The sequence below is a fragment of the Ambystoma mexicanum genome, chromosome 1p (assembly GCF_040938575.1).
Source record: "Ambystoma mexicanum isolate Mex_15411 chromosome 1p, UKY_AmexF1_1, whole genome shotgun sequence".
Classification (NCBI taxonomy): domain Eukaryota; kingdom Metazoa; phylum Chordata; class Amphibia; order Caudata; family Ambystomatidae; genus Ambystoma; species Ambystoma mexicanum.
The window spans coordinates 183,009,377-183,032,665 of record NC_090921.1 but is presented as its reverse complement, the minus strand read 5'-3'; the positions used below and the strand labels follow the sequence as shown (position 1 = coordinate 183,032,665).

The 23,289-nt window shown below is 46.9% G+C and overlaps 1 protein-coding gene across 1 annotated transcript in view; it reads left to right on the top strand.

Moving 5' to 3' along the window:
- Positions 1-23,289, top strand: part of DNAH2 (dynein axonemal heavy chain 2) — a 3,498,763-nt gene that overhangs the window by 2,445,430 nt on the left and 1,030,044 nt on the right. The window contains exon 55 of the mRNA XM_069646273.1: positions 21,230-21,373. Within this exon, the coding sequence (XP_069502374.1) occupies positions 21,230-21,373 (144 nt within the window). The remainder of the gene's footprint in view (positions 1-21,229; positions 21,374-23,289) is intronic.

Below are 23,289 nucleotides of genomic sequence, written 5' to 3'. Positions count from 1 at the left end.
CTGTCTCATCATCACGGCTCAGGAGGGTTCATTTTATTTTGATATTAAACGTCAACATCCTCTTGGGACTAGAAGCAAAGGTTGAAGAAGGGCTTGCTAGGGCAAGCACGAATCGGGTAAGATTAATTGATAACCCAGAAAAAGCAAAGAAAGCCTTGGAAGAGATGGACTGGTCAGAAACAATTGACAATATGCGATCGTCTGTTCCAATCAATGTGTTCCAAACTGTGGAAAAAAAGGGTTCCTAGCCGGATATTTAGTAAAGTTCCCTGATTGACGAAATCGGATGAACTTTATGAGAATTTGTTTAAATGTGGCTCATACGGGGGAAATCCTGAATAAAAGGGGCTTTGAGAGGTCTGCATTAGATTTTTGTGGAGTCTGTGATAACCCAGCCAATCAATCTCTTAAACATCTGCTGCTAGATTGTGAAGGCACTTGCCCCATAAGACGATTGTTTGGCAGATTTGGGGTGGAAAATGAGAAAAATTCAGAGGGCGTGTTTTAGGACAGGCTTGTAGCGGGTCATGAGTTAGCTCTGACAGTTGCAGTTGTTGAAGTTCTAGAGAAAATAAACATCATACTCTAGGCCTTTAACTCTATGTAAAAGGTTAAGAAGTGTTTGGTCATCTGGTTATGACGTAACCTCTTTAAAGGGGTTTCTTGCATTATACTGTCAGTTGTACCCACAGTACCGCCAATCCATTTAGTCTCCACCCTTAAATTAATGGGATCAAGCTCTTCTCTCTTTTTCTTCCTTGCTTTGTAATAGGGTAGTTTTAGTGTAGAGTTAAGCAGTCGCATTTTTAGGAGGGTGCTAAAAGAGTTTAAGGGGAGATGGATCCCCAAAATGTTCACCTTTCTGATTTCATGTTTTTTTCTTCTTCTACCCCTGTCTATATTTGGTGTTGTATTGCTTTATTATGTAATTTTGTGTTTATTTTGTAAATTATTATTTTTATTTATTTATGTACAATTATGTACAGAAGCAATAATACAGAAATAATCAACCAATTACAAAAGAATAGAAAAAATAAATAAATAAAACACTAAAAGAAATCATTAAACACATTCCAGATCTTCTCATACAAACACAATTTATGTTTCAATTTGTAAATCAATTTTTCAGTTCTTATTATTGTATTCTATGTTATAAGGTTGTTTAGTTTTTATTTGGTTATTCTAATTGATTGAATAGTATGTAAGTTGTCAATTGGATTGTACATTTTTTTTTACCATATACAATAAAACATTTTTTTAAATAAATAAAGAAAAGTAAAGAAGAGCAGAAGTCAGCCCATTCAGAGAGGAATAGGGAGACAGCGCCTGGAGGACGGTAGATGGTAGCAATGGTCAAGGTGGAGCTGGGAGAGGTGACCAGGCTTTCAAAAGAGGCATAGGTCTGGGTAGGTAAGATGGAGGCAGGCACTTGCTCAGGGAAAATTAAGGCAACCCCCCGCCTTAATATTTATAGCTTCCTCCTCTTAGCTTAGGCAATGCTGGGTTTCATTTTCCCTTTTAAGTAATCTTCTTATATGTAGATTGCATGTAGGTTACATTTGTTTTTCTTGATTATTGTCCCTGTTTTGCTTGGACAATGAAAGCTACAATGTTTCTTCGTTCAATTTCTCTTAATACAGTCATTATGCCAATATTGCTTTATTTAATTAGTTTGGTATTCAAACATTTACGTCCCCTTTTCACTTTAGCAATGGGGATACAAGTCTCTGCTTGACCTTTCTCAATGTAAGCAAATTCGTTAGCTCTGTATTCAAAACCATTGCGTCCCCTCTTCACTTTAACATTAGTGTTACAATGCGTCTCTGGTCAATTCCTTTCAATGTAAGCGCTAGGCTTGACTTCATTAGCCTGGTTTTCAAAAACCATTATTTTTTATTAGTGGTCTAATATGGAGCGCACCAGGAGTTTCCTACAGAAGGACAGCTCACTGACTTTCCTCTGCGCCTTTGTTCGACTGGATGACACTTCCACTTCTTTTCTCTTTGCGATCTGGGCATGCAACAACTCTTGTTGCTTTCCCATTGTTCGCACTCTCTGCGAAATAAGTCTGCTTCAGTTGTCAGGTACTCCGGTGAACTCCAATAACTGAGCCATCAGAATCAGGAGAGCCTTCCTCTCCCACGGGACAGCTGGTCTCGGTATTGCTCTCCGGAGTCCGTAATGTTCTGATTTATTTTAACCTTATCTATTTTACTCTGGTTCAATGTTTATCCAATGTACTTTTAGGAGGCTTCCAAAGGAATGAATGATTGGGTTTTGGGTTCCTAATTTCATCTTAAGGTGGAATTACAACTATCAGAAGTGATGGTATCAATTCTCTTATTGTTACATATACCATTTTTAGGTTCACCATACGGATTTTCACAACTGAGAGTGTGTGCAACTTTGGGAGGGGATGCCTTACTCTGATAACAAGCCATTAGGTACTTTGGTACCATTTAAGTCTCATCCTCCAAAGAGGATGAATACTGTGTCCCTCCTAATGGAGTCATCCCATTCCCTTGGTGGCCTTCTCCTCCCAGGTGCTCCACCCAGCTAGTACCTCCCCCAGGGTTAGGATCAGGTAGCGGCTGCCTTCCCCTGGCCACCTGGGAGGAGACTTTAGGCAGGGTTTCTGTGAGGACTCAGGATTCATCACAACACAAACACAGATCTCTGCTGCAAGTTCTTAACTCACTGAGCTATCTTCTTCACCATGGTGGAACTCAAACTTATCAATATAATTTCAACTTGTGATTATTGCATTTTATTAATATATTCCCCAAAGAAAGATGAAATCGCCACAAAGGTTTTGCTCTAGTGAATGCACAAACTGGGCATTTAGTGGTTCAGTTGATCCGATCTGAACTTGGTTGCAATACCTCATCAACACACTATGCCTTATCATGATGTGTTTAAGACTTTTACCAGGTAGCCAGGTGAAGGTCCCTCCCAAAGTGCAACGTCTAAGTGTATGCACACAAATACATCACACTTGTCCTGCCTGTTATCACTCTCCTTTTGTTGTCAGCCATCACCTTAACTAGGTGCTGATTGAGATTTACAAGGTGCTAATGGCTAGTGTGGTGATGCCAGCCCTGCATCAAAGATTAACTATAACAGGTGCAAAGCACACACTCACAGAGAAGTAAGCATGCCAGTTTTTATTTTGTTTTCAAAATGATGCCAGCATTGAGTGGCAGGGACTAAGGAGAGATGTCTGTTTATTCTAATGTGTACTGTGTCTCCTGGCACTGTTTTAGGCTCAAATTGTATTTTTTCATTAGGCACTGCAGCGTGTTCCCCTGCTCCCACTCTCTCCAAGTTCCTGCTTCCTTCTCCCTCCTTCCACACTCCCGCCCACCCTGTCCCATTGGTTGCTTGCTTGACCCGTTGACGGTCATCTCCATGCCTGGTCCCTGTGCAGCATTCCTGGTTCTGCTGCTGCAGGGGTAAGTGCCTTGTGTCTCCTGGCACTGTTTTGGATTCAAATAGCATTTTTTATCCAGGTGCAGCCGCGTGTTCACCAGCTCCCCCTGTCCCCGCGTCCCTGCTTCCTTCTGCCACCCTCCTCCTGCTCCCATTGGTTGGCTGGCCCTCTTAGCTCTCCCTGCTAGGCAGCCCGTGCCATGGCTCCTCCCCTTTGGCTGAGGCCCCAAGAGGCAAAGGACAGCTCCAACGGAAGCAGCTCCAGATGGTGTCTGCCGGTGTCCGCCAGGGAAGCATGAAGCCTGCAGCCGTCAACATGCTGCGACTTATCAGGTAGGTGTAGTCAGGAGGGCAGCAATCACTGCAGCTCGCTAAACTGACCTACCCTGCCCTTAAATCAACCATACGTTGTTTATCGCACCACACTTAAGCATCCCAGTAAAAATGGATTGTTAGTCTTCCGTCACATCGCCCCAGGAAAGTCACATTCATTTGCAAACTGAGTGTTTTGCATTGCTGCTGTGTTAAAAACTAGGCCTTTTCCCTCTTTTTAGGAACGTTGAATCCAGGTGTTTTGCATTGTGGTAACTGGTACTGTTAATTGTGTCTCATTAGGCTCTCTCCCGCTCTCTAGGTCCTCACCCTCCTGGGAGTACCTTGTACTGTTTTGTACCCGTCTGCTCCTTTTGTGTGACCCCCTCACCTAAACTGTGCATCCTGTCCTGGGGGAGTGTCATGGCTATTGGACAAGGGTCCAGGCCTTCATCACCTCCAAGGCCCAAATGGCGCCAGGTTCATGGAAAAGTGTGCTTTGCACACTCTGTACCTAGGGCACGTACATCAGGGTCGGGCATCGCCATAGATCAAGATGAAGGCACGTGCAAGAGCCCTTGGGAGGGCCAAGGTGGAGCCAGAAGGTGGGGCTAGAGGGAGGGGCCAGGGCCAGCCTATTTAAGGCCAACCCACCCACATGCCTCCGCTTCGCGTTATTCTGCTTTCAGCAGCTTAACGCTTAGCGCTGTCCTTACCTGTTCTTCATCTCGTCGTGCAACCACATGATTCCAGCTGCTCCATCGCTGAAGGCGCCTCTTACCTGATTCTAGTTACTCCATCGCTGAAGGCGTATCTTACCTGATTCCAGCTACTCCATCACTGAAGTCACCTCTTACCTGAATCCAGCTACTCCATCACTGAAGGCGCTCCTTACCTAATTCCAGCCGCTCCATCGCTGGGCGCGCATCTTACCTGCATCCCATGACTATTAGAGTCGGAGCCTTTCCTCACCTTATCTGGGCTTCCAGCAACGCGGAGCTCAACTTCCTTTCTTCATCTTCGTGGTACCTTCATCCTGCAGCCCCGGAGCTGCTCCCGAGCCTCCAAACTCTGCTCTACGCCACCAGTCTTCTCCTGCAAGGGAAAAAGAACACAACAGGTTAGAAACCATATAAATACCGAACGCTTGGCTGCGCCATACCTGAGTCTAGAGTTCCATTATAAAGGCCAACTTACCAGCTAATTCGGGAGCTCCATCATCCTCAAGGGAATGCGCGGACTCGCTCCACGACTCCGATTGGCCATCTTCACACCTATTGGGAAAAAGATAAAACAATGCAAGAATTTCTATTAATAATCAAGGCAAAAGACATTGTAAGAAAACGAACATTAATCATAACCACAAGACTTACCTTTTAAGTGGATTGGTCGCAACCGGTCTGGATCACCTCTTCCACGGACTAGTGAAGCAACTAGGTCCACTCTACGCACCCCTGCTACAAGAAACAGGACGGAGAGCTCAGCGTTACAAAACCACTGGTGTGCTTGCATGAGAAAGCACTTGCGCACTTCATTTTGTCACGAGAGGGTCGAGGGAATTCACGACACCACCACGCCATTCTCATTGCCTCTCATCTTCTCTCAGTGGCAATACCAGTGTCCAGAACAGCAGGCTCAGCAGCAGCTGGGGGAGAGAGTCTATCCAAGGGAGCCAAGTCAAGGGAGGGCTCCAACCGTGCCCCAATGTCCCCACAGAGACCAGGTGAACGTAACAGAACGCGAAGCCTCTCCGAATCTCTGCCTGGGCATTATGGAAACCTCTGAAACCAACCAGTTAGCCCAATTACTGGGGGAGCTGTGGGCTGAATTGCATGCCTCAAGACAAGAGACTAGTTCCTTGAGCAGAGACCTTATTGTAGCCCGAGAACAGTCAGATGATTTGGCAAGGCAAATGCTCCAGGCACACGCAGGACAAGTTCCGTTACCCGGGATGGCACCAACTCCTTTGCCTCAACCATCACCACCAGTGCAAGTGGTACTTCCAGGGGCAGTTCTACTGGCTCCACCAGAACGCTTCTTCGGTGACCTGAAAAAATATGCTCTGTTCATGAACCAGTGCCGTCTCCACTTTTTGTGCAGATCAGGAGCCTTCCCTAACGACAGCGCAAGGGTGGCCTTTGTACGTACCTATTTGGGAGGCTGTGCAGCTGACTGGTCCATACCAGGATTGTCCAATAATTCGGAACTTTGGGGAATTCCAATCGGAATTGGAAAAATTGTTTGCCAGCACACCCAAGGACAAGCATTAGACAACTAACTACTATCTCTTAGACAAGGAAACCAGGACGTATTGACTTACATTGCCACCTTCAACCATCTCATTGCACAGACTAATTGGCCAGAGGAGAAACGGAGCACACTTTTTTACCGTGGTGAGTTAAAATACGTACGAGCTCAAGTGGTCAATGCGGCCGAGTGTTGTGCGGAATATATCAATCTAACTGTGCAATTGGACCACCGGTTGCAAGACCGAAAAATGGACCACACGAGGGCGGAAGGGAAATCAGTTTACATGCGACCCCGGGACAATCAAACCAGGGCTCATGAAACTACCGAACCTATGCAAGTTAGAGGATTATGAACTCCCATTTCCAAAGCTTAGAGGGAAAAAATGAGACAAGAACAACGTTGTTTATATTGCGGAAAGGCTGGATATTTCTTGCGAGATTGCCCTATTAAACCTCCCAAGAAGATGGTAGGTACCACAGACAATGGTAACGAAGAAAAAGAACAGAAGTTGGAAAACTGAAACGCCCGGCAAGCGTAGGGGTCCACTTGTCGAGCGGAATTAAGAAAGTTGTACAGACCTCACACCTGGTCATCCCGGTATTAATAACCCATCACCAACAACCATCAAGAGTACATGCTCTAGAAGCCTACATCGATAGTGGTGCGGTGGGAAATTACATCAATCAGGATTTGGCCACACAGATAGGCCTTCCACTTCAGCAAAAATCACGCTTGTAAAACGTTACTGCCGTGGATGGTTCTCCGCTGTCTTTGGGGCCAGTAACTCAAAACACCGATAGGGTAATGCTGACATGTCAGGATGCTCACCGGGAATGCATCTCGTTTGATCTTATAGGGGCCCCACAGTTCCAAATGATCCTAGGAATGCTGTGGCTTGAAACCCATAACCCAAGGATTGACTAGCGCACAAGAAAGCTGACTTTCCCTCAAAAATGTTCAAAGAGCTGCTACCATGGGGATGTTAGGAATCTACTACTCAAGAGGAAACCCATCCTAGGAATTTCTGATTCATTACCTTCCGAATATCAAGATTTTCTGGACGTGTTCCAAAAGGAACAAGCTAACACCCTGCCTCCACACAGAAGTTACGACTGACAAAAATCGATCTGGTCCCAGGGCACAAATTCCCTGCAGCAGAATCTACGCTCTGACTGAGCAAGAAAACCGGCACCTAAGGACATATCTAGAACAGTACCTAGCTAATTGGTCCATCCGCCCGTCCAAGTCCCCAGCCTCCTCAGCTCTCTGCTTCGTGGCAAAGAAGGAAGCGGACCTCAGAACTTGTATAGATTATAGGGCGTTAAACCAGATTACCGTGAAGAATAGATACCCTCTGCCACACATTCCCGAACTACTTGACCAAGTAAAGAATGCTCAAATCTATACAAAATTGGACCTAAGAGGAGCTTACCATTTGGTAAGGGCAAAGAAAGGCGACGAATGGAAGACGGGATTCCGAACCAAATACCGACTTTTCGAGTACCAGGTCATGCCCTTTGGGTTATGCAGCGCACCAGCAGCATTCCAGTTCTTTATGAACGTTGTACTCCACAAACTGCTGGACGTCTGCGTCCTTTTCTACATCAACAACATCCTCATCTATTCAGCATCCAAGGAAGATCATATGGGCCATGTAAGGGCTGTTCTGGAAAAACTCTGTAAGCATTGGCTGTTTGCCAAATTGGAAAAATGTTTTTTCCATGTCACAGAAGTCAAGTTCTTGGGCTTCATGCTTACCCCACGAGGGGTGCACATGTACAAACATAAGGTTGAAGCTATCCTTCAGTGGCCATCCCCGACATTGACGAAGGGAGTGCAGAGCATACTCGGGTTTGCCAATTTCTACCGGTGATTCATCCTGGGATTTTCTCAAATCGTTCATCCTATCACTTCTTTACTAAGTAAGAATAAAACATTTTCTTGGACTCCCGACACCGAAAAGGCCTTCCAGGAATTGAAATTGGCTTTCACTTCAGCACCCGTTCTTTGGCATCCTGGTCCCGATCTGCCCTATGTAGTTGAGACTGATGCCTCCAGTGTGGCCATGGGGGCTCTGTTATCATAAAGGGACCCGGAAACGGGTCAGTTACATCCCATAGCATTTTGGTCCCGTAAGTTTACAGCACCAGAAATGAACTGTGCCATAACCGACAAAGAATTATTGGCGATCAAAGGAGCCCATAAAACCTGGAGAGACTACCTCCTGGGAGCTAGGCATACTGTCACCATAAACACAGATCACCGTAATTTGCAATATTTAAAAACTGCCAAGGCCCAATCTTCTCGTCAGCTTCGCTGGGCTCTTTTCTTCGCGGAGTATGATTTTGTGATCACATACCGACCAGGAGTGCGTAACAGAAAAGCAGACGCTCTGTCGCGATTGGGAGAAGACACATACACTTTGATACCATCAGAACCAGTACCCATCATTCCGGAAGATCGAATCCAAAATCAGATTGCAGTAACCGCCTGCTGGGAAGATTTGAAGGTCGACCTCCAGTCTCAAATGGACCAAACCACCCAACAAGAATGGTTAAACAAGGGAGACCAGTACTCCATCATGGATAATTTACCTCATTTCCAGGGGAGACTATATATTAAAGACAAAGAAACTCAGAATATGATCATAGCTATTTACCATGAGTCGTTAGTGGAGGGACATCCCGGGATTGCTAAAACACGAGCCAAAATCAGGAAGAATTATTGGTGGCCAGCCTGGAGAAAGGACGTGGCCCAATTCATTGCAACCTGCGGAGTTTGTGCACAACAGAAATCCCAAGTCAAGTCCTGCAGGATTATTGCGCCCTCTGGCTATACCACCAGTTCCTTGGCATACATTATCCATGGACTTCATCACAGACTTGCCTCCCTGCGATGGCTTCAACACAATTTTAGTGGTGGTAGATTTATTCTCAAAAATGGCACCCTTTATTCCACTAAAAGGACTTTCTACTGCTGGAACTCTGGCTACTGTATTCCTAGAAAAAGTAATCAAACAACATGGTTTTCCTTCGGTACTGATTTCTGATAGAGGAACGCAATTTGTCTCAGCCTTCTGGAGGAGTTGTTGCAATATAGCGCAGATCGATCTTCGCCTGTCCACCAGTCACCATCCCCAAACTGATGGACAGACTGAGAGGACTAATCAGAGGTTAGAGCAATACTTGAGATGCATGTTGCAGCAGACGGAAGGATCCTGGAAGGACGTTCTTAGGTTAACCAGATTTGTATACAATAACTCCACACCAGTACTGGACAAACCCCATTCTATATCATGAATGGTCAGCATCCCCGGACGTCCTCCTTTGACCCGCTTGACGAGCTAGAAATGCCGGCAATCGCCTCTCTACATAAGACAATTACTCAAAATCTTAAAGAAGCAACCAAGAATTTAACAAAAGCCAAGGAACAACAAAAGAAATTTGCTGACAGGCATAGAAGGGAAGCTCCACATTATCAAATTGGGGACAAAGTATGGTTTGCTGCCAGAAATATACCATTTAAAGGACCTTGGGTCTTTCGTCCCAGATATCTCAGACCTTATCAATCAAGGCCATCATCAACCCGGCCGCAGTAAAACTAGATATACCCGCCAATATGCAAATTCATCCAATGTTTCACGTTTCCCTCTTGAAGCCTGTGAAGCCTGAGAGTAGGATCAAAAAAACACCGGAGCCTGAAGTTATCAAAGGAGAACCGGAGTACAAAGTTAAAGACCTCAAGATTGCACTTGGGAACCTGTGGAATTTGTTGATGCACCTCGACTAATCAGGCGGTTTCACCATGACAACCCCACCAAACCTGGACCGGGTAGAGGAACGCCCGTGACATGGGCCTTGCGGGGGAGTGCTGTCATGGCCATTGGACAAGGGTCCAGGCCTTCATCACCCCAAGCGCCCAAATGGACCCAGTCCTGGAGCCTGTGGCGCCAGGCTCATGGAAAAGTGTGCTTTGCGCACTCTATGCCTAGGGCACGTGCATCAGGGTCAGGAGTGGCCATAGACTATCATTGGAAGGCACGTGCAAGAGTCCCTGGGAGGGGCAAGGTGGAGCCACAAGGCAGGGCCAAAGAGAGGGGCCAGGGCCAGCCTATTTAAGGCCAACCCACCCACATGCCTCCGCTTCGCGTTATTCTGCTTTCAGCATCGTAACGCTTAGCGCTGTCCTTACCTGTTCTTCATCTCGTCGTGCATCCACTTGATTCCAGCTCCTCCATTGCTGAAGACATCTTAACTGATTCCAGCTACTCCATCGCTGAAGGCGCCTCTTCCCTGAATCTAGCTACTCCATCGCTGAAGGAGTATCTTACCTAATTCCAGCTACTCCATCGCTGAAGGCGCTCCTTACCTAATTCCAGCCGCTCCATCGCTGGGCGCGCATCTAACCTGCATCCCATCGCTATCGGAGTTGGAACCTTTCCTCACCTGATCCGGGCTTCCAGCAACACAGAGCTCCACTTCCTTTATTCATCTTCGTGGTACCTTCATCCTGCAGCCCCGGAGCTGCTCATGAGCCTCCAAACTCCGCTCTACGCCACCAATCTTCTCCTGCAAGGGAAAAAGAACACAAAAGGTTAGAAACCATATAAATAATGAACGCTTGGACGTGCCATACCAGAGTCTAGAGTGCCATTATAAAGGCCAACTTACCAGCTAATTTCGGAGCTCCATCATCCTCAAGGGAATCCCCAGACTCCCTCCACGACTCCGATTGGCCATCTTCACACCTATTGGGAAAGGGATAAGACATTACAAGAATTACTATTAATAATCAAGGCAAAAGACATTGTAAGAAATCGAACATTAATCATAACCAAAAGACCTTCTAAGTGGATGGGTCGCAGCCGGTCTGGATCACCACTTCCACGGACTAGTGAAGCAACTAGGTCCACTCTACGCGCCCCTGCTTCTAGAAGCAGGACGGCGAGCTCAGCATTACAAAACCACAGGTGAGCTTGCATGGGAAAACGCTTGCGCACTTCATTTTGGCACGAGAGGGTCAAGGGAATTCAAGACACCACTACGTCATTCTCATTGCCTCTTATCTTCCCTCATGGGCAATACCAGCGTCCAGAACAGCAGGCTCAGCAGCAGCTGGGGGAGAGAGTCTATCCAAGGGAGCCAAGTCGAGGGAGGGCTCCAACCGTGCCCCATCGTCCCCTGAGAGACCAGGTGAACGTAACAGGGAGCTGGGGCTGCGCATCCCTCCCCTACCTTCACTCCTCCCTCCTCCTACTTCCTCCTCGCACCCTCTATGGTGCTTTCCATCTCCCCCATATTCTTCAACTGCTACTCTATCTCCTATCCTATCACTCTCACTTAGTTGGGAAGGAAGAAGGTCAAGCGGGACATCCTGGACTCCAACCCAGGCTTCACTATCACTGATACCTACGTCAGTGCTTCACTCAGACAGACTCTCACCAACACCCTGTTTGTCATTCCCTCTCTTGACCTATGGATATATGTTCTCTGTTCTCTCTCCTTTCTCCTCCTCTCCCATCAATGGTGGCACCCAGTGGGAGGTCCCCTTGGCCTACTTCCACTCCTCCAAGACCATCAGTATGTCTATCTGAATGGCACTGTCTTGGTCCAGGGCCCTCAGCCCAATCTCCTCCTTTTCGATAGGCGTCTCCCATGTCTTATTAACTTCCGTCCTTCTCCTGCTACACCTATTAGCTCCTCTTGGCTCCTCCACCACCTCCTTTTCCCACCACCTCTCTGGCATCCTCCTCCTCCTCCACTCTGACTACTTTGTTACCTCCTACCACCTATGCTCATTCTCAGGCCCCTCTACCACTTCCACAGGGCGTACCTCTAGCCTGTACCCCACCTCAGAAGTCTTTCAAATGTGGCAACCTGCTCCACGTCGCTACTCTAAACTCTTGCTCTGCTGTTAAACACTCCTCTGACATCTGCCACCTCCTCGAAGAACTTGATCTGGATGTCATTGCTCTCATCGAGACATGGTTCAGAGCGACCTCTGTCACGAGTTTTGACACTCCTCCCTGATGGCTACAAGATCCTCTCCAAACCCAGAACCAACAAGCCCAGAGGGGGAGTACATCCAATCTTTCCGGAGTGGGTTGCTGCTTCTGTCATTCCTATGCTGCCTACTCCTCCTTTAAATCTCTGGTCTGCAGGCTCTCTATGTCTTCTGGCCTCTCTCTGACAGTGGTCACCATCTACAGGCCACCTGGCCAGGTCTTCCTCTTCCTCTCATAGTGGGCTGACCTCTTCTCTCCTTGCCTCTACCTCTCAACTTCTCCTCCTCTGAGACCTCAACATCCACCTGAATGCTTCTAATCCCTCCACGGGACTCTTCTGCAACCTCTGTAACACTATCTCTCTTTCCAGTCCAACCCTCTAGTCCGACACACTCTACTGGGCATACCTTGGATGTTCTCATCACCTCAGACATCCTCTCTCAAACCCTCTCAGCACTCCTCACTCTCGGACTGACCACTTTCTCCTATCCTCTCGCCTAAAGGTCTCTGTTCCCCAGGCTAAGCCCACTCCAACACTGCCACCTACCTTCTTGGTCATTCGGCCCATGAAGTGTGTGTCAGTAGATGCCTTTGCTGCTACTTTCTCTGCTCCTCCTATGCCTGCAGCTGACGCACTCTCTGACACAGCTGGCTCTAACCTGCACCTCTGGACGCCCTTGCTCCTGTCATGAGAATCTGTCTGAAGCCTGCCTCCAAGTGCTACTCTTGGTATGATTCCGACCTCGCCGCCCTGTAACGCAAGGGTAAGGTGGCTGAGAGGAAGTGGAGGGCATCAGTCACATCCTCTGACAAACTGGCCTGCATCTGCTTAAAAGGCAATACAGTCATGTCAAAGAAGAGAGCCCACACCCAAGCCTGTGTCTCTTTGGCCTGTGAAAACATGGCCAAACTCTTTAATATATTCAAGAAGCTGGCCATCTTTCTGCAATCTCCCACTCTCCTGTACGGCTCTGGCTTCTCACTTCACCACTAAAACCGAGGACATCCTGCCATTTCTCTCCTCTTCCTCTTCCTCTCCCTCTATCGGCCCCCCTCTGGCCGCCTCTTCGCCTCCATTCTCCTCTTTTTCTCCGACTACACCCGACAATTTTTCTAGACTAGTCTGATCTATGAAAGTGTCACCCAAACAAGTGTTCCCCTGCTCCTCCAGAACCATCAAGGACCACTTTGACACCCTTGCTCCTGTCTTGGCCAATTTCTGCAATCACTCTTTTGCCACTGGAACTTTCCCCTCTCTCCTCAAGCACTCCCTTGTAAACCCCATCCTAAAATAGACTTCTGCCGATCCTACCTGTCTGGAAAACTATCACCTGATCTCTTTCACTCCTTTCCTGAGCAAACTCCTGGAAAAGCTGCCCATCTCCCAGGTTACTCTCCTTGCTGAATCTGTTGGTTGGCTCCATGATCATCAGTCTGGCTTCAGAGCAGCCAGAGGCACAGAACCTGCTCTCCTGAACACCTGTGAAGATCTGCTCACTAATCTCAACTCAAGCATTTCTTCTGTCCTCATCCTCGTTGACCTTTCCTGTGCTTTTGACATGGTCAATCACGTCATCCTGATCAATGGACTCAGTGTGAACATGGGCATCATGGATTAGGCCCTGGAGTGGCTGACCTCCTTCCTTCTGGACCGACCCTCCCAGGTTCAACTTGAGTCCTTTCTCTCCACCACCTCTCTCTCCACTTGTGGTGTTCCCCAGGGCTCTAACCTCTCACCCTGGTTTGTCAATGTCTACTTTGCCCCGTTGGCCCACTTTATATCTACCTTCATTTGTAACTTTCAGTGTTAAGCGGATGACACTCCACTATCGTTCAGGCTTCCCCCAGCCTCCACTCCTCTCTCATTCCTTAATGTCTATTTGCGATTGAGGATTGGTGCGCATCCAGCGATCTCGCATTAATGCCACTACGACTGAGATCCTTCTCGTTGGGACCACTGCTCCCGCTTTCCCTCTGTCTCTCTGGCCACCCTCCTTGAGCCCTCTTCCTTCGCCTCCTGTAAGTCAAAAAACCTTGGTGTCATCTTTGACTCCACTCTCTCCTCTCCTCACATCCCAGACCTTGCCAACAAGGCCCACTACCAGCTGCACCTCCTCAGGGGTATTCTTCCTTTTCTCACTTTCCCCCAGAAGCTCACTGTCTCCAGAGCCCTGGTTCTTTCTAGACTGGACTACTCTAACAGCCTCTTTCTTAATTTGCCTTCCTCTACTATCCGCCCTCGGCAACTGATCCAGAAAAGGAATGCAAGACTTGTCCTTGGTCTCAAGCCCGGGGACCATACCACTCCAGCCCTGAAATCTCTCCACTGGCTCCCTGTGGCTGCAAGGATAAAGTTCAAAAGTTCAAGACCCTCTGCATCGTCCGCAAAGCTTTCTGGGAAAGGGGCCTGCACTACATCCAACTCTCTCTTCCAAAGCACATTCCATATCAAGCTACTTCAAACTCGCTCAGCTACTTCAAACTCTCTAAGGATCTGACGCTTCCCCAGGCATAGAGTGGGGGTTCTATCTCTCCCTTCTGCAGGTGCCTCCCTCTGAAATGGCCTCCCTGCCCCTCTCAAGCTTGAGACTGACCACCTGAAGTAGCTCAAGACTTTCCTTTTCGCCTTTGCTTTTTCTCTATTCCTCTGCTGACCTACCTGTCTGCTGTGTCGACTGGTTGCCTGGCTACTCTCAGAGTTTTACTGGTTACCAGGCTCCCCATGACCAGTCGCCCCTTCACTACCTCCGGCCCTCTTGTGCACTTTCTCACAGTCTCCAGCCTCCTTGCACTCTGCTCTGGCTGCACGTACTTGAAGTAATGCCACCCTAATTGCACTTCCGCCTTCCCTCTCCCTGCCACTTCTCTCTCCGCCCGCCCCTGTACTTTGCGTTCGCACTTGCACAATCAGAATGATACACAGCCTAGTAAGATCGTTTGTTTTGTCCTCCCACTTTCTGCCCTCCATTGTCTTGTTGCGACTAGTAACACAGGCGTGAAATGATAAGTCTATAGCCAAAAGCTTGACACGTGTATGTGTCAATCTCCTACTTCTACACCCTTACAGCACCAATCGTCTCGCTCACCGCAGGCCTGAAGGGGGAGCGACTCGAGGAAGAACTCCTCAGGCTCCTGGCTGGCTGTCCTTCTGCAGCAGTCAGGCTGTAGACAGCAAAGTAAAAGTGCTGATCGTGGCGGCACACAAACAGTAACAGTGGTGGTGACCTGCTACACCACACACAGAGATGGGGCAGAGCAGCCTCCTCAGGCAAGATGCTGCAGTGTGCCACCTTCACAGTAGAGTGGAGGCATCTGATCCAAGGCAGGTAGGTATCAGGATAGAAGCCAGGGCCTGCTCCCTCTCAAAGCATGGGCCCATGTGCTGCTTGGCTCTGAGGCTCGCATAGGTGTGCTCACTCGCTTTTGCATCCATTGTTACACCCAGAAGTCAGAGAAGGCAGAGAGAACAGTGATCTATGATTGGCTCACTGCAAGGATGGGTGGAGCACACTCTGCATGTCCATCACTGAAGTCCTTTTAAAAACAAGCATTGGCAAAGCCAACAGCTTTGGCATGTGAATAAGTACTAGGCATTGGGCAGGCGCTGCTATCAGATGCCCGGATACTCACACCATTTTGCACCGTCAATGGCTAGTAAATAGTACTACCCAGTGCCTGGCAAGTGCCTTTCTCATGCCTAAACAAAAGCCCAAACTGTTGGAATTGCCAATACTCGTCTCCTGAACCCTACCTCTTTCGCTCACTCTCACGTCGAGACTTGAGATCAGGGAGCTTATTCCTACATGTTCAGTAAAGTCTTGGGGAATACACTCAACACAGTCTTGGATTAACCTCTTTCATTCTTTGCATTGCACCTCATTATTTAGGTGAAGTTGCTTCCAAAAAGTAAATCTCACTCAAACAACAGTTTCCGTTTGATATGAGTACATATGGAAGAAAAAACATTGGAGCCATAGGAGCAGCATTAGTTTAAAAATAAGGGAGAAGAGAATGCATCTATAAAACAAATTTTAGAAGATGTCTTCCAGTAGCATACATTTTGAATGGATTGTGTCCTCCCACATTTTCCTCATCTTTGATATCTTAATTTCCAGAATTAGCTGCTTTGGAAAAGAAATTCTCATTGGCAGTGGGCGCGGTGCATTGAGACGTTCGACTCGATGTCCCTCGAGGGATTCCATCTCGGCTGACATCATTGTCGAGTACATATACCACGCACAGCCCTGCTGGCTTCAGTTCCATTTTTCCGCTTTAGTAAATGCTTCGTGATTAATGGTGCGCTTCAGTTTTCTCCGGAAACCTGTCGATATTGCCTCGTCTTCTACTCCCGAGTACTCCAAAGACAGGCTTCAAGAACTGTATGCGATGCAGCGCCAAGATTTCAATCATGGTCCTGTATAAAGCTTGCCTCTGGTGCCTGGGCATTGAATACGTAACCAGCAACTGTCAATCCTGTCAGTCGATGACTGGTAAGGCCTTAAGAGCGCAGGGCTAAATTAGTAGTGGGTACGATTGTTCCCAAATCCCTGTCCACCCCTTCTAAATTGACATCTTCCCACGAGTCGAGAGATTCCTCTCCTCTCAAAAAATGATTGAAAAGACGTTCTCATTCAAGAAGCAGACATTCTTCGTCGTCCTCCAAAAAAGCGAAGAGAATTCACAGATCACTGGCTTCTTCCTCGTCTTCGTCAGAAAGGGTAGTCTGCTCGACCAAATTGTCTTCTAAAGAGGAGTGTGAACTCTTTAGGAGAAAATTAAATAAAATCTTCGATGATCAGGCTCCGATAACTTTGAAGCACAAGAAGACTGGCCGTGCTACGTTCACTGACAAGCATGGCACCAAGGCTAAAACCCATATGCCCTTGTGCCTGGGTAAGTCTAAGTCTACTCAAGAGTCTTTGAGCACGCGACGAGATGAGAAATCTTACCCTTCTATGTGATACTGCAGAACAGAGTTGCGACAAACTGGGAAGCTCCTGGATCCAATTCCGCAATAAATAAAAATGTAACATAAAAGAAATAGACCATCAAGTAGCGATCCTAGCTACCTTTCAAGTCATCCAACCGTGGAGAGTCTAGTAGTTTAAGCTGCTACTTCTACCTCGAGACAAATGGCGTATCCAACCATACCGCCTGATAGGGATGACAAAAGGATTGATCAATGTTCAAAGAAGGTATTTTCTGCTAGCAGCGTGGCCTTAAAATCTGCTAATTCCACTTGTGCCCTGGCAAATTGTACACACACCCTGTGTGACTGCGTAGCGATGGTGGCTGATCACACCCCTGAGGGTGAGGAAAAAGACAGCTTCTTGAACCTGATAAGGGATGGCAAAGAGGCAGCATGCAAGTCTCTGTAATCAGGTCTGGATACTGCTGATACTGTCAGCAGGGCCATGGCGGCAAACACTGTCATACGCAGATTTGCATGGTTGAGGAAGTCAGATTTTGCACCTGATGTAAAATCCAGACTCATCAGCATGCCCTTTGGCGGCTCCCATCTATTTGGAAATAAAGTTGATGAGAGCCTTGAAAAGCTGTAGACCTCAAAGGCGGTGGCTAAATCTTTAAGTGATGCAGTTAGGCAGCCAAAGCCTTTTCACTCTAGCGGATCATCTTGGAGGGTTAGGTCTTCTCGCTACTGTTCCTCAGTTGGAAGAGCGAGAGGACTGCCTAGTCAAAGAGGACAGAGAAGATTCCCTCGTGGTGGACGAGGGAGAGGTACTAACCCTGCCCAAGCAGCGGCTGCTTTACCAACAGCCGCTGCTTCAGGGGCCTCTAAATCACCCTGAGGTCTTGTCGCACAACACCGTGAGGGGAAGCAGACTATCACAGCATTTGAAGGAATGTCAGGCTATTACTTCAGATGCATGGGCACTGGAAACAGTAGCCCAAAGTTACTGCCTCCCCTTCATACACAGACCTTAGGATCAGCCACCATGAAACCATTCACTAAAGGTTCCAGATCCATTCCTGTTGCAGGAAATGTTAACTTTGCTAGAGAAAGGTGCTATAGATCCAGTACCTGTAATGGAGAGGAACAAATGATGGTACTCTCCCTATATCCTAATTCCCAAATAGGACGGAGGACTGAGACCCATCTTGGACTTGAGATACTTGAACAAGTTCCTCAGGAAGGACAAGTTTAAGATGGTCACACTATCTCAGATCTTTCAGGCCCTCCATCTCCAGGATTGGATGGTGTCATTGGACTTTCAGGATGCTTACTTTCATGTACCAATCCATCACAAGCACAGGAAGTGCCTGAGGTTCGTCGTTGGTGGTTCTCATTATCAGTTTCAAATTCTGCCATTTGAGCTAACCTCCGCTCCAAGGGCTTTCACCAAGCTGATGTCAGCGGTGGCAGCGAGTCTCAGGAGAGGGGGTATTCATGCCTACCCCTACCTGGAAGATTGGCCAATCGGGGCACATTCACCCGAACAAACCCTGGAACATCTCAGCCTAACCTGCCACTCTCTCCACATCCAGGGCTTCTCCCTGAATTACAAGAAGTCCAACATGATACCATCTCAAAGACTCCAGTTTAGTGGAGCAGTCCTGGATGCATCCCTGGGAAAAGCCTTGCCACCAGAGGTGAGGGCTCAAGACATTCTGAAGGTGGTCTCCAAATTTAGAGTGCCAGCGTCTCCCAGCCTTCGGCTTTCTGAGGTTGCTCGGCCTCATGGAATTCTGAATTATTCTGGTGCCAGAGGCTCGCCTGAGAATGAGATCTCTGCAGTGGACTCGATGGTCTCCATTCTCAGGCAGGATGACAGATCTCCTTCAGGTTCCAAGCAGAGTCGCACAGGATCTCCTGTGGTGGACTTGCAAGGACACAATTCTGAAGGGAGAAACTTTTTGGCAACCATGGCTAGAAATAACGGTAGTAACAAACGCCTCACTCACAGGGTGGGGAGCCCATACCAACAATCTGACAATCGGCAGTCGTTGGTCACCATCAGAGTCCAAACTAACTATCAATGCTGAAGGCCTTTCCACCCTCTGTACGGGGAAAGAATGTCCTGATAATGATGGACAATACAGTGGCCATGCATTACCTCAACAAAAGAGGAGGTGTAGGGTCACTACCACTGTGCAGAGAGGCAATGCAGCTCTGGTACTGGGCAATTCAGGAAGGAATTTCCTTATCAGCAGTTCACCTAACCGGGGAGGAAAACACGACGGCGGACGCTCTGAGCAGGCAGGGTGTAGTGTCCCACGAGTGGGGATCTAGTTCAGTAAGTCCTTTAAGAGATCTTCAACTTTGGGGAACCCCTCAAGTGGATCTGTTCACGACCGGTGTCAACCGGAAGTGCGAGCTGTATTGCGTAAGGGAATTTCCTCCAAGAGGTGCTCTAGGAGACGCGTTTGTGGGTGGATTGGGACTTTCCACTACAATACTTGTTCCCTCCGATCCCCGTCATTTCTCAAGTAATCAGAAGGTTGAGACGTTTCGGAAGCTGCATGATACTAATTGTCCCGGATTGGGCCAGGAGAATGTGTTACCCGGACCTTCTAGACATGTCCATCTGTGTATTGATTCATCTTCCGCAGAGAGCAAATCTTCTCTCACAAAGGGAGGAACAGGTTCTCCATCCAGAGGTCAACACCCTCAGCCTTCACGCTTGGTTTCTGACAGGCTGAGATACAAGGATTGGAACCTCCCGGATGATGGATGATGTCATGGAGGTGTTGCTTTTCGGCATGAAGGCCAGCAACAAAGTCTCTGTACCGGTGCCGATGCGTGAAGGGAAAAGAATGTTGATCCTTTTCTATGTTCAATTTCAGAGGTGTTATCTTTCCTCTTATCATTGGCACATAAAGGTCTCAATGTTGGGGCCATTAACGGTTACCTGGCAACGCTTTCCATCTTCGAGCGCTATTCGGAAGAATGCTCCTATTTTAAAATTCCCTTGGTGATTCAATTCTTAAAAGGGCTCACAAATGTGTTCCCACCTTCTTCTTTTCAAGTCCCAGTTTGGGAACTTAATTTGGTTCTATGTGCCGCATTTGAACCCTTGCAACATGCCCATTGAGGTTGCCAACCTTTAAAACCATATTGTTGGTTGCATTAACATCTGCACGTAGAGTGAGCAAGTTGCATGCACTTTGTTCCAGGCCACCCTATACCGTGTTCCACAAGGAAAAGGTTATGTTGAGGGTAAGACCCTCCTTCCTACCTAAAGTTGTATCTGATTTACATCTGAATCGGAAAAAATGCTACTCCCACCGCATCGCGGGAAAGAGGATGAAAGGCTCCAATGGCTGGACCCTAAAAGAGCTTTAAGCTTGTATATTTCTAGGTTCTCCAGGCTCAGAGTGAATGACCAACTCTTTACTGGGTATACCGTGAGAAAATTGGGTCAAGCCGTTTCAAAACAGACCTTATCAAGCAGGATTATACCTGGCATCTCGGAATGTTACGAATTTGCAGACAAGGACCCTCCAGAAGGCTTGAGGGCTCATTCCACCAGAGGCATAGCCTCTCGGCAGCCCTTCACCGGGACGTTCCTATTAAATCAATTTGTGATGCAGCAACTTGGTCTTCACTGCATACATTTACAAAGAATTACTGTCTGCCTTTGGTAAGGCAGTACTGTATTCGGCCTTATAAATGCCGACAATTTCAAATTCTACTCCCTCCTCCAAATTCTGCAATACAGCTTTGGGAGTCTATCAAAGATGAGGAATACGTTGGAGGACACAATCCATTCGAAGAACAAGTTACTTACCAGCTGGTAATGTTCTTTTGATTGGATGTTCCTACAATGTATTCCTCATCGCTGTCCCATCCTACCCCTCTGTAGAATTTCCTATGCTGTTACAACTTGTTCTCTCGCAGGGCTGTCTACTGTCTTCCAACACTGACAATCAACACGAACAGGAGGGAAAAACAGAACTGAGGCCAACAGGCGCTGCATGTGCTACTTGAACACCCAATGATGTCACCTTCGACGGAGGCCTTCGAGGGACATCGACTCGAAGCCATCGACGCACAGCGCTCTCTGCCGAGAATTGGTTTTCCGAAGCAGCCGTAGCTGTACGTAAATAGCAAAATTGAGGAATCAGTTGGAGGAACATCCAATCGAAAGAACTTTACCAGTTGGTAAGTAACTTGTTCTTCTTAAACAACATTTAATATTGCCAGGTTAATAAATTAAACAATTTGAAATGTGGTTTTCTGGTGGCTATTATTTAAATGTTCCTTTTTTCTAGGTGACTTCATTCGTGATGTGTATGAAGACATGACCGATTTCAAAGTCCTGAAAGTATACATGGAAAACCAGTTGAATGATCTGAATAACACACCTGGGGTAGTTCCGATGAATCTGGTGCTCTTCCGAGATGCAATTGAACACAGTGAGCCTTCATTCCATATTTTCTTTCAGCCATGCAAATACATTTTTTTTCCAGGGCACACTATGAAGTTGAATGCTGTTGTCTGTGTTCTCATCACTCATATCACTTATTCCATTGAATGATGGTCTGTTTCCTTTGAAATATGTCTGTGTGTAGTAAACCTCTATATGTTTCTCCTGTTACAGTTATCAGAGAGAGAGTTAAAGACTGGTGTTTCCAGGATTAGGGTTATATGAGATAGTGAGTTGGTGGTGTTGCAATGCACTTCCAGGGGATTTAAAACTCCTGAGAGGGATGGGAATTATCTCCTTTGAGAGATGTGGGAAGGCATAAATTAGCCCAAAATAAGCCAGAGAGGGAAGGGTTCCTCACAATGAGATTCAGTTACAGCACCTGGCATTTTCAGGTGGTCTCACATCCAAGTAGTAATCAAGCTTTGCAAGTCATAGCTTCCAAGAGCAGACGAGATCGGGGCACTGTCCATATGGTGGGGCCATTGTTAAAGCCATGCTGACATTTGCTTGCCAGTCACAGTTAACTGTAGACCTTGTAAATGGCTTCCCTCTTTATTAGAGGAGATTGTAGATACCTGTTTCACCCAAGGGAAGGAGAATGCACCTAGTGCTGTCAGTCACAGAGAAGGACTTCATAGAAAAGTATACATCTTATTTGGTTACCACCCGGGAACAGGATTCTAAGGGGAAAAATACATGAACAAGGAAGGCGTATAACATTTGCCTACCCTGATAATTAAGTAAGTACAATCATTTCTACTCTGAAACCGATCTCCTCTGAACAACTCACCATTAAGTGTGCCCTAAATGCTAATAATAACCTCACTTCACATTTTGCCATTAATTGTGCTGATGGTGTTATTAGTAACCTCACTTCCCTTTGATCATCTCACCAGTAAGCGTGCCCTAGATGTGATTAATTGCCTCACTTTTCATAGCGCTTACAGACCTGCATCCAAATTTCTAAAAGAATGGATTGACATTGTTAGCACCTGCAAACAGACTCAAACTACAATATTGGTCCTTAGTGATCTCAATCTATGGCTGGAGTGCCAAACTAAAACTCTTCACAAAAACCTCTTGATAGCATTGTGAGCACATATTTGTAATTGAGTAAACCCGTCATAACCTACTTCCTTGCTACTACTGTCAGCTATACACAAACCATGAAATTATAATATCCCTAAACTACCACTATGGCAATTCTTGAATAGTTTAAACCCCTTAAGATTTCAAATAGGCTTTGATGAACTCAAACGAAGCACTTAAAATTCTGATCATAAAAATAACCAACTGTATGATTTATGGGCCAGAGGAGGTACACAGCATATTCCCCAGACCAGCCCAGGTTGCTACTTGACAAAGGCAGAGGACTTTCCCTGAACATGACTTTCACTACTGCTTGCCCTTTTATGGACCCTCAGAAGCATGGTATGAGCAAGTATACAAGTGTCTCCTTATGTGGTGATCCCCTTGTATGCCAACTTAATCTGAGGTCTGGAAGTCTTGCACAAACTGAAGAGTGTGATGGCAGTCTTGCAGCAGCATCTGAGTCAGAAGGAGTGCAGCCACTCTCAGCTCATGAGGAATACCGTGAGGGGAGTCGGCTTGGCGAAGTCAGGAAGACATGCATTAAATGCAAGATAGAGGCTTAGCCTAAAGTTATCTGTGGCCGCGTGTCTCGCAGTGTGCAAATGCTCATTACAATCCACTGAAAACACTGCAAAAGAACTACTGAACCAATCCCTATGCACTCCACACCTGCATGTGTCCTTACTCTTAGCTAGCATGGCACAAAGGGTGAGGCTAAGCCTTGTGACAGGTCAGGTAATCAAGATGGATGTCAAAACTCATAGTTTGAGGTTAGAATTTTTTTTTATATGTATATTTACAAAGATGGGG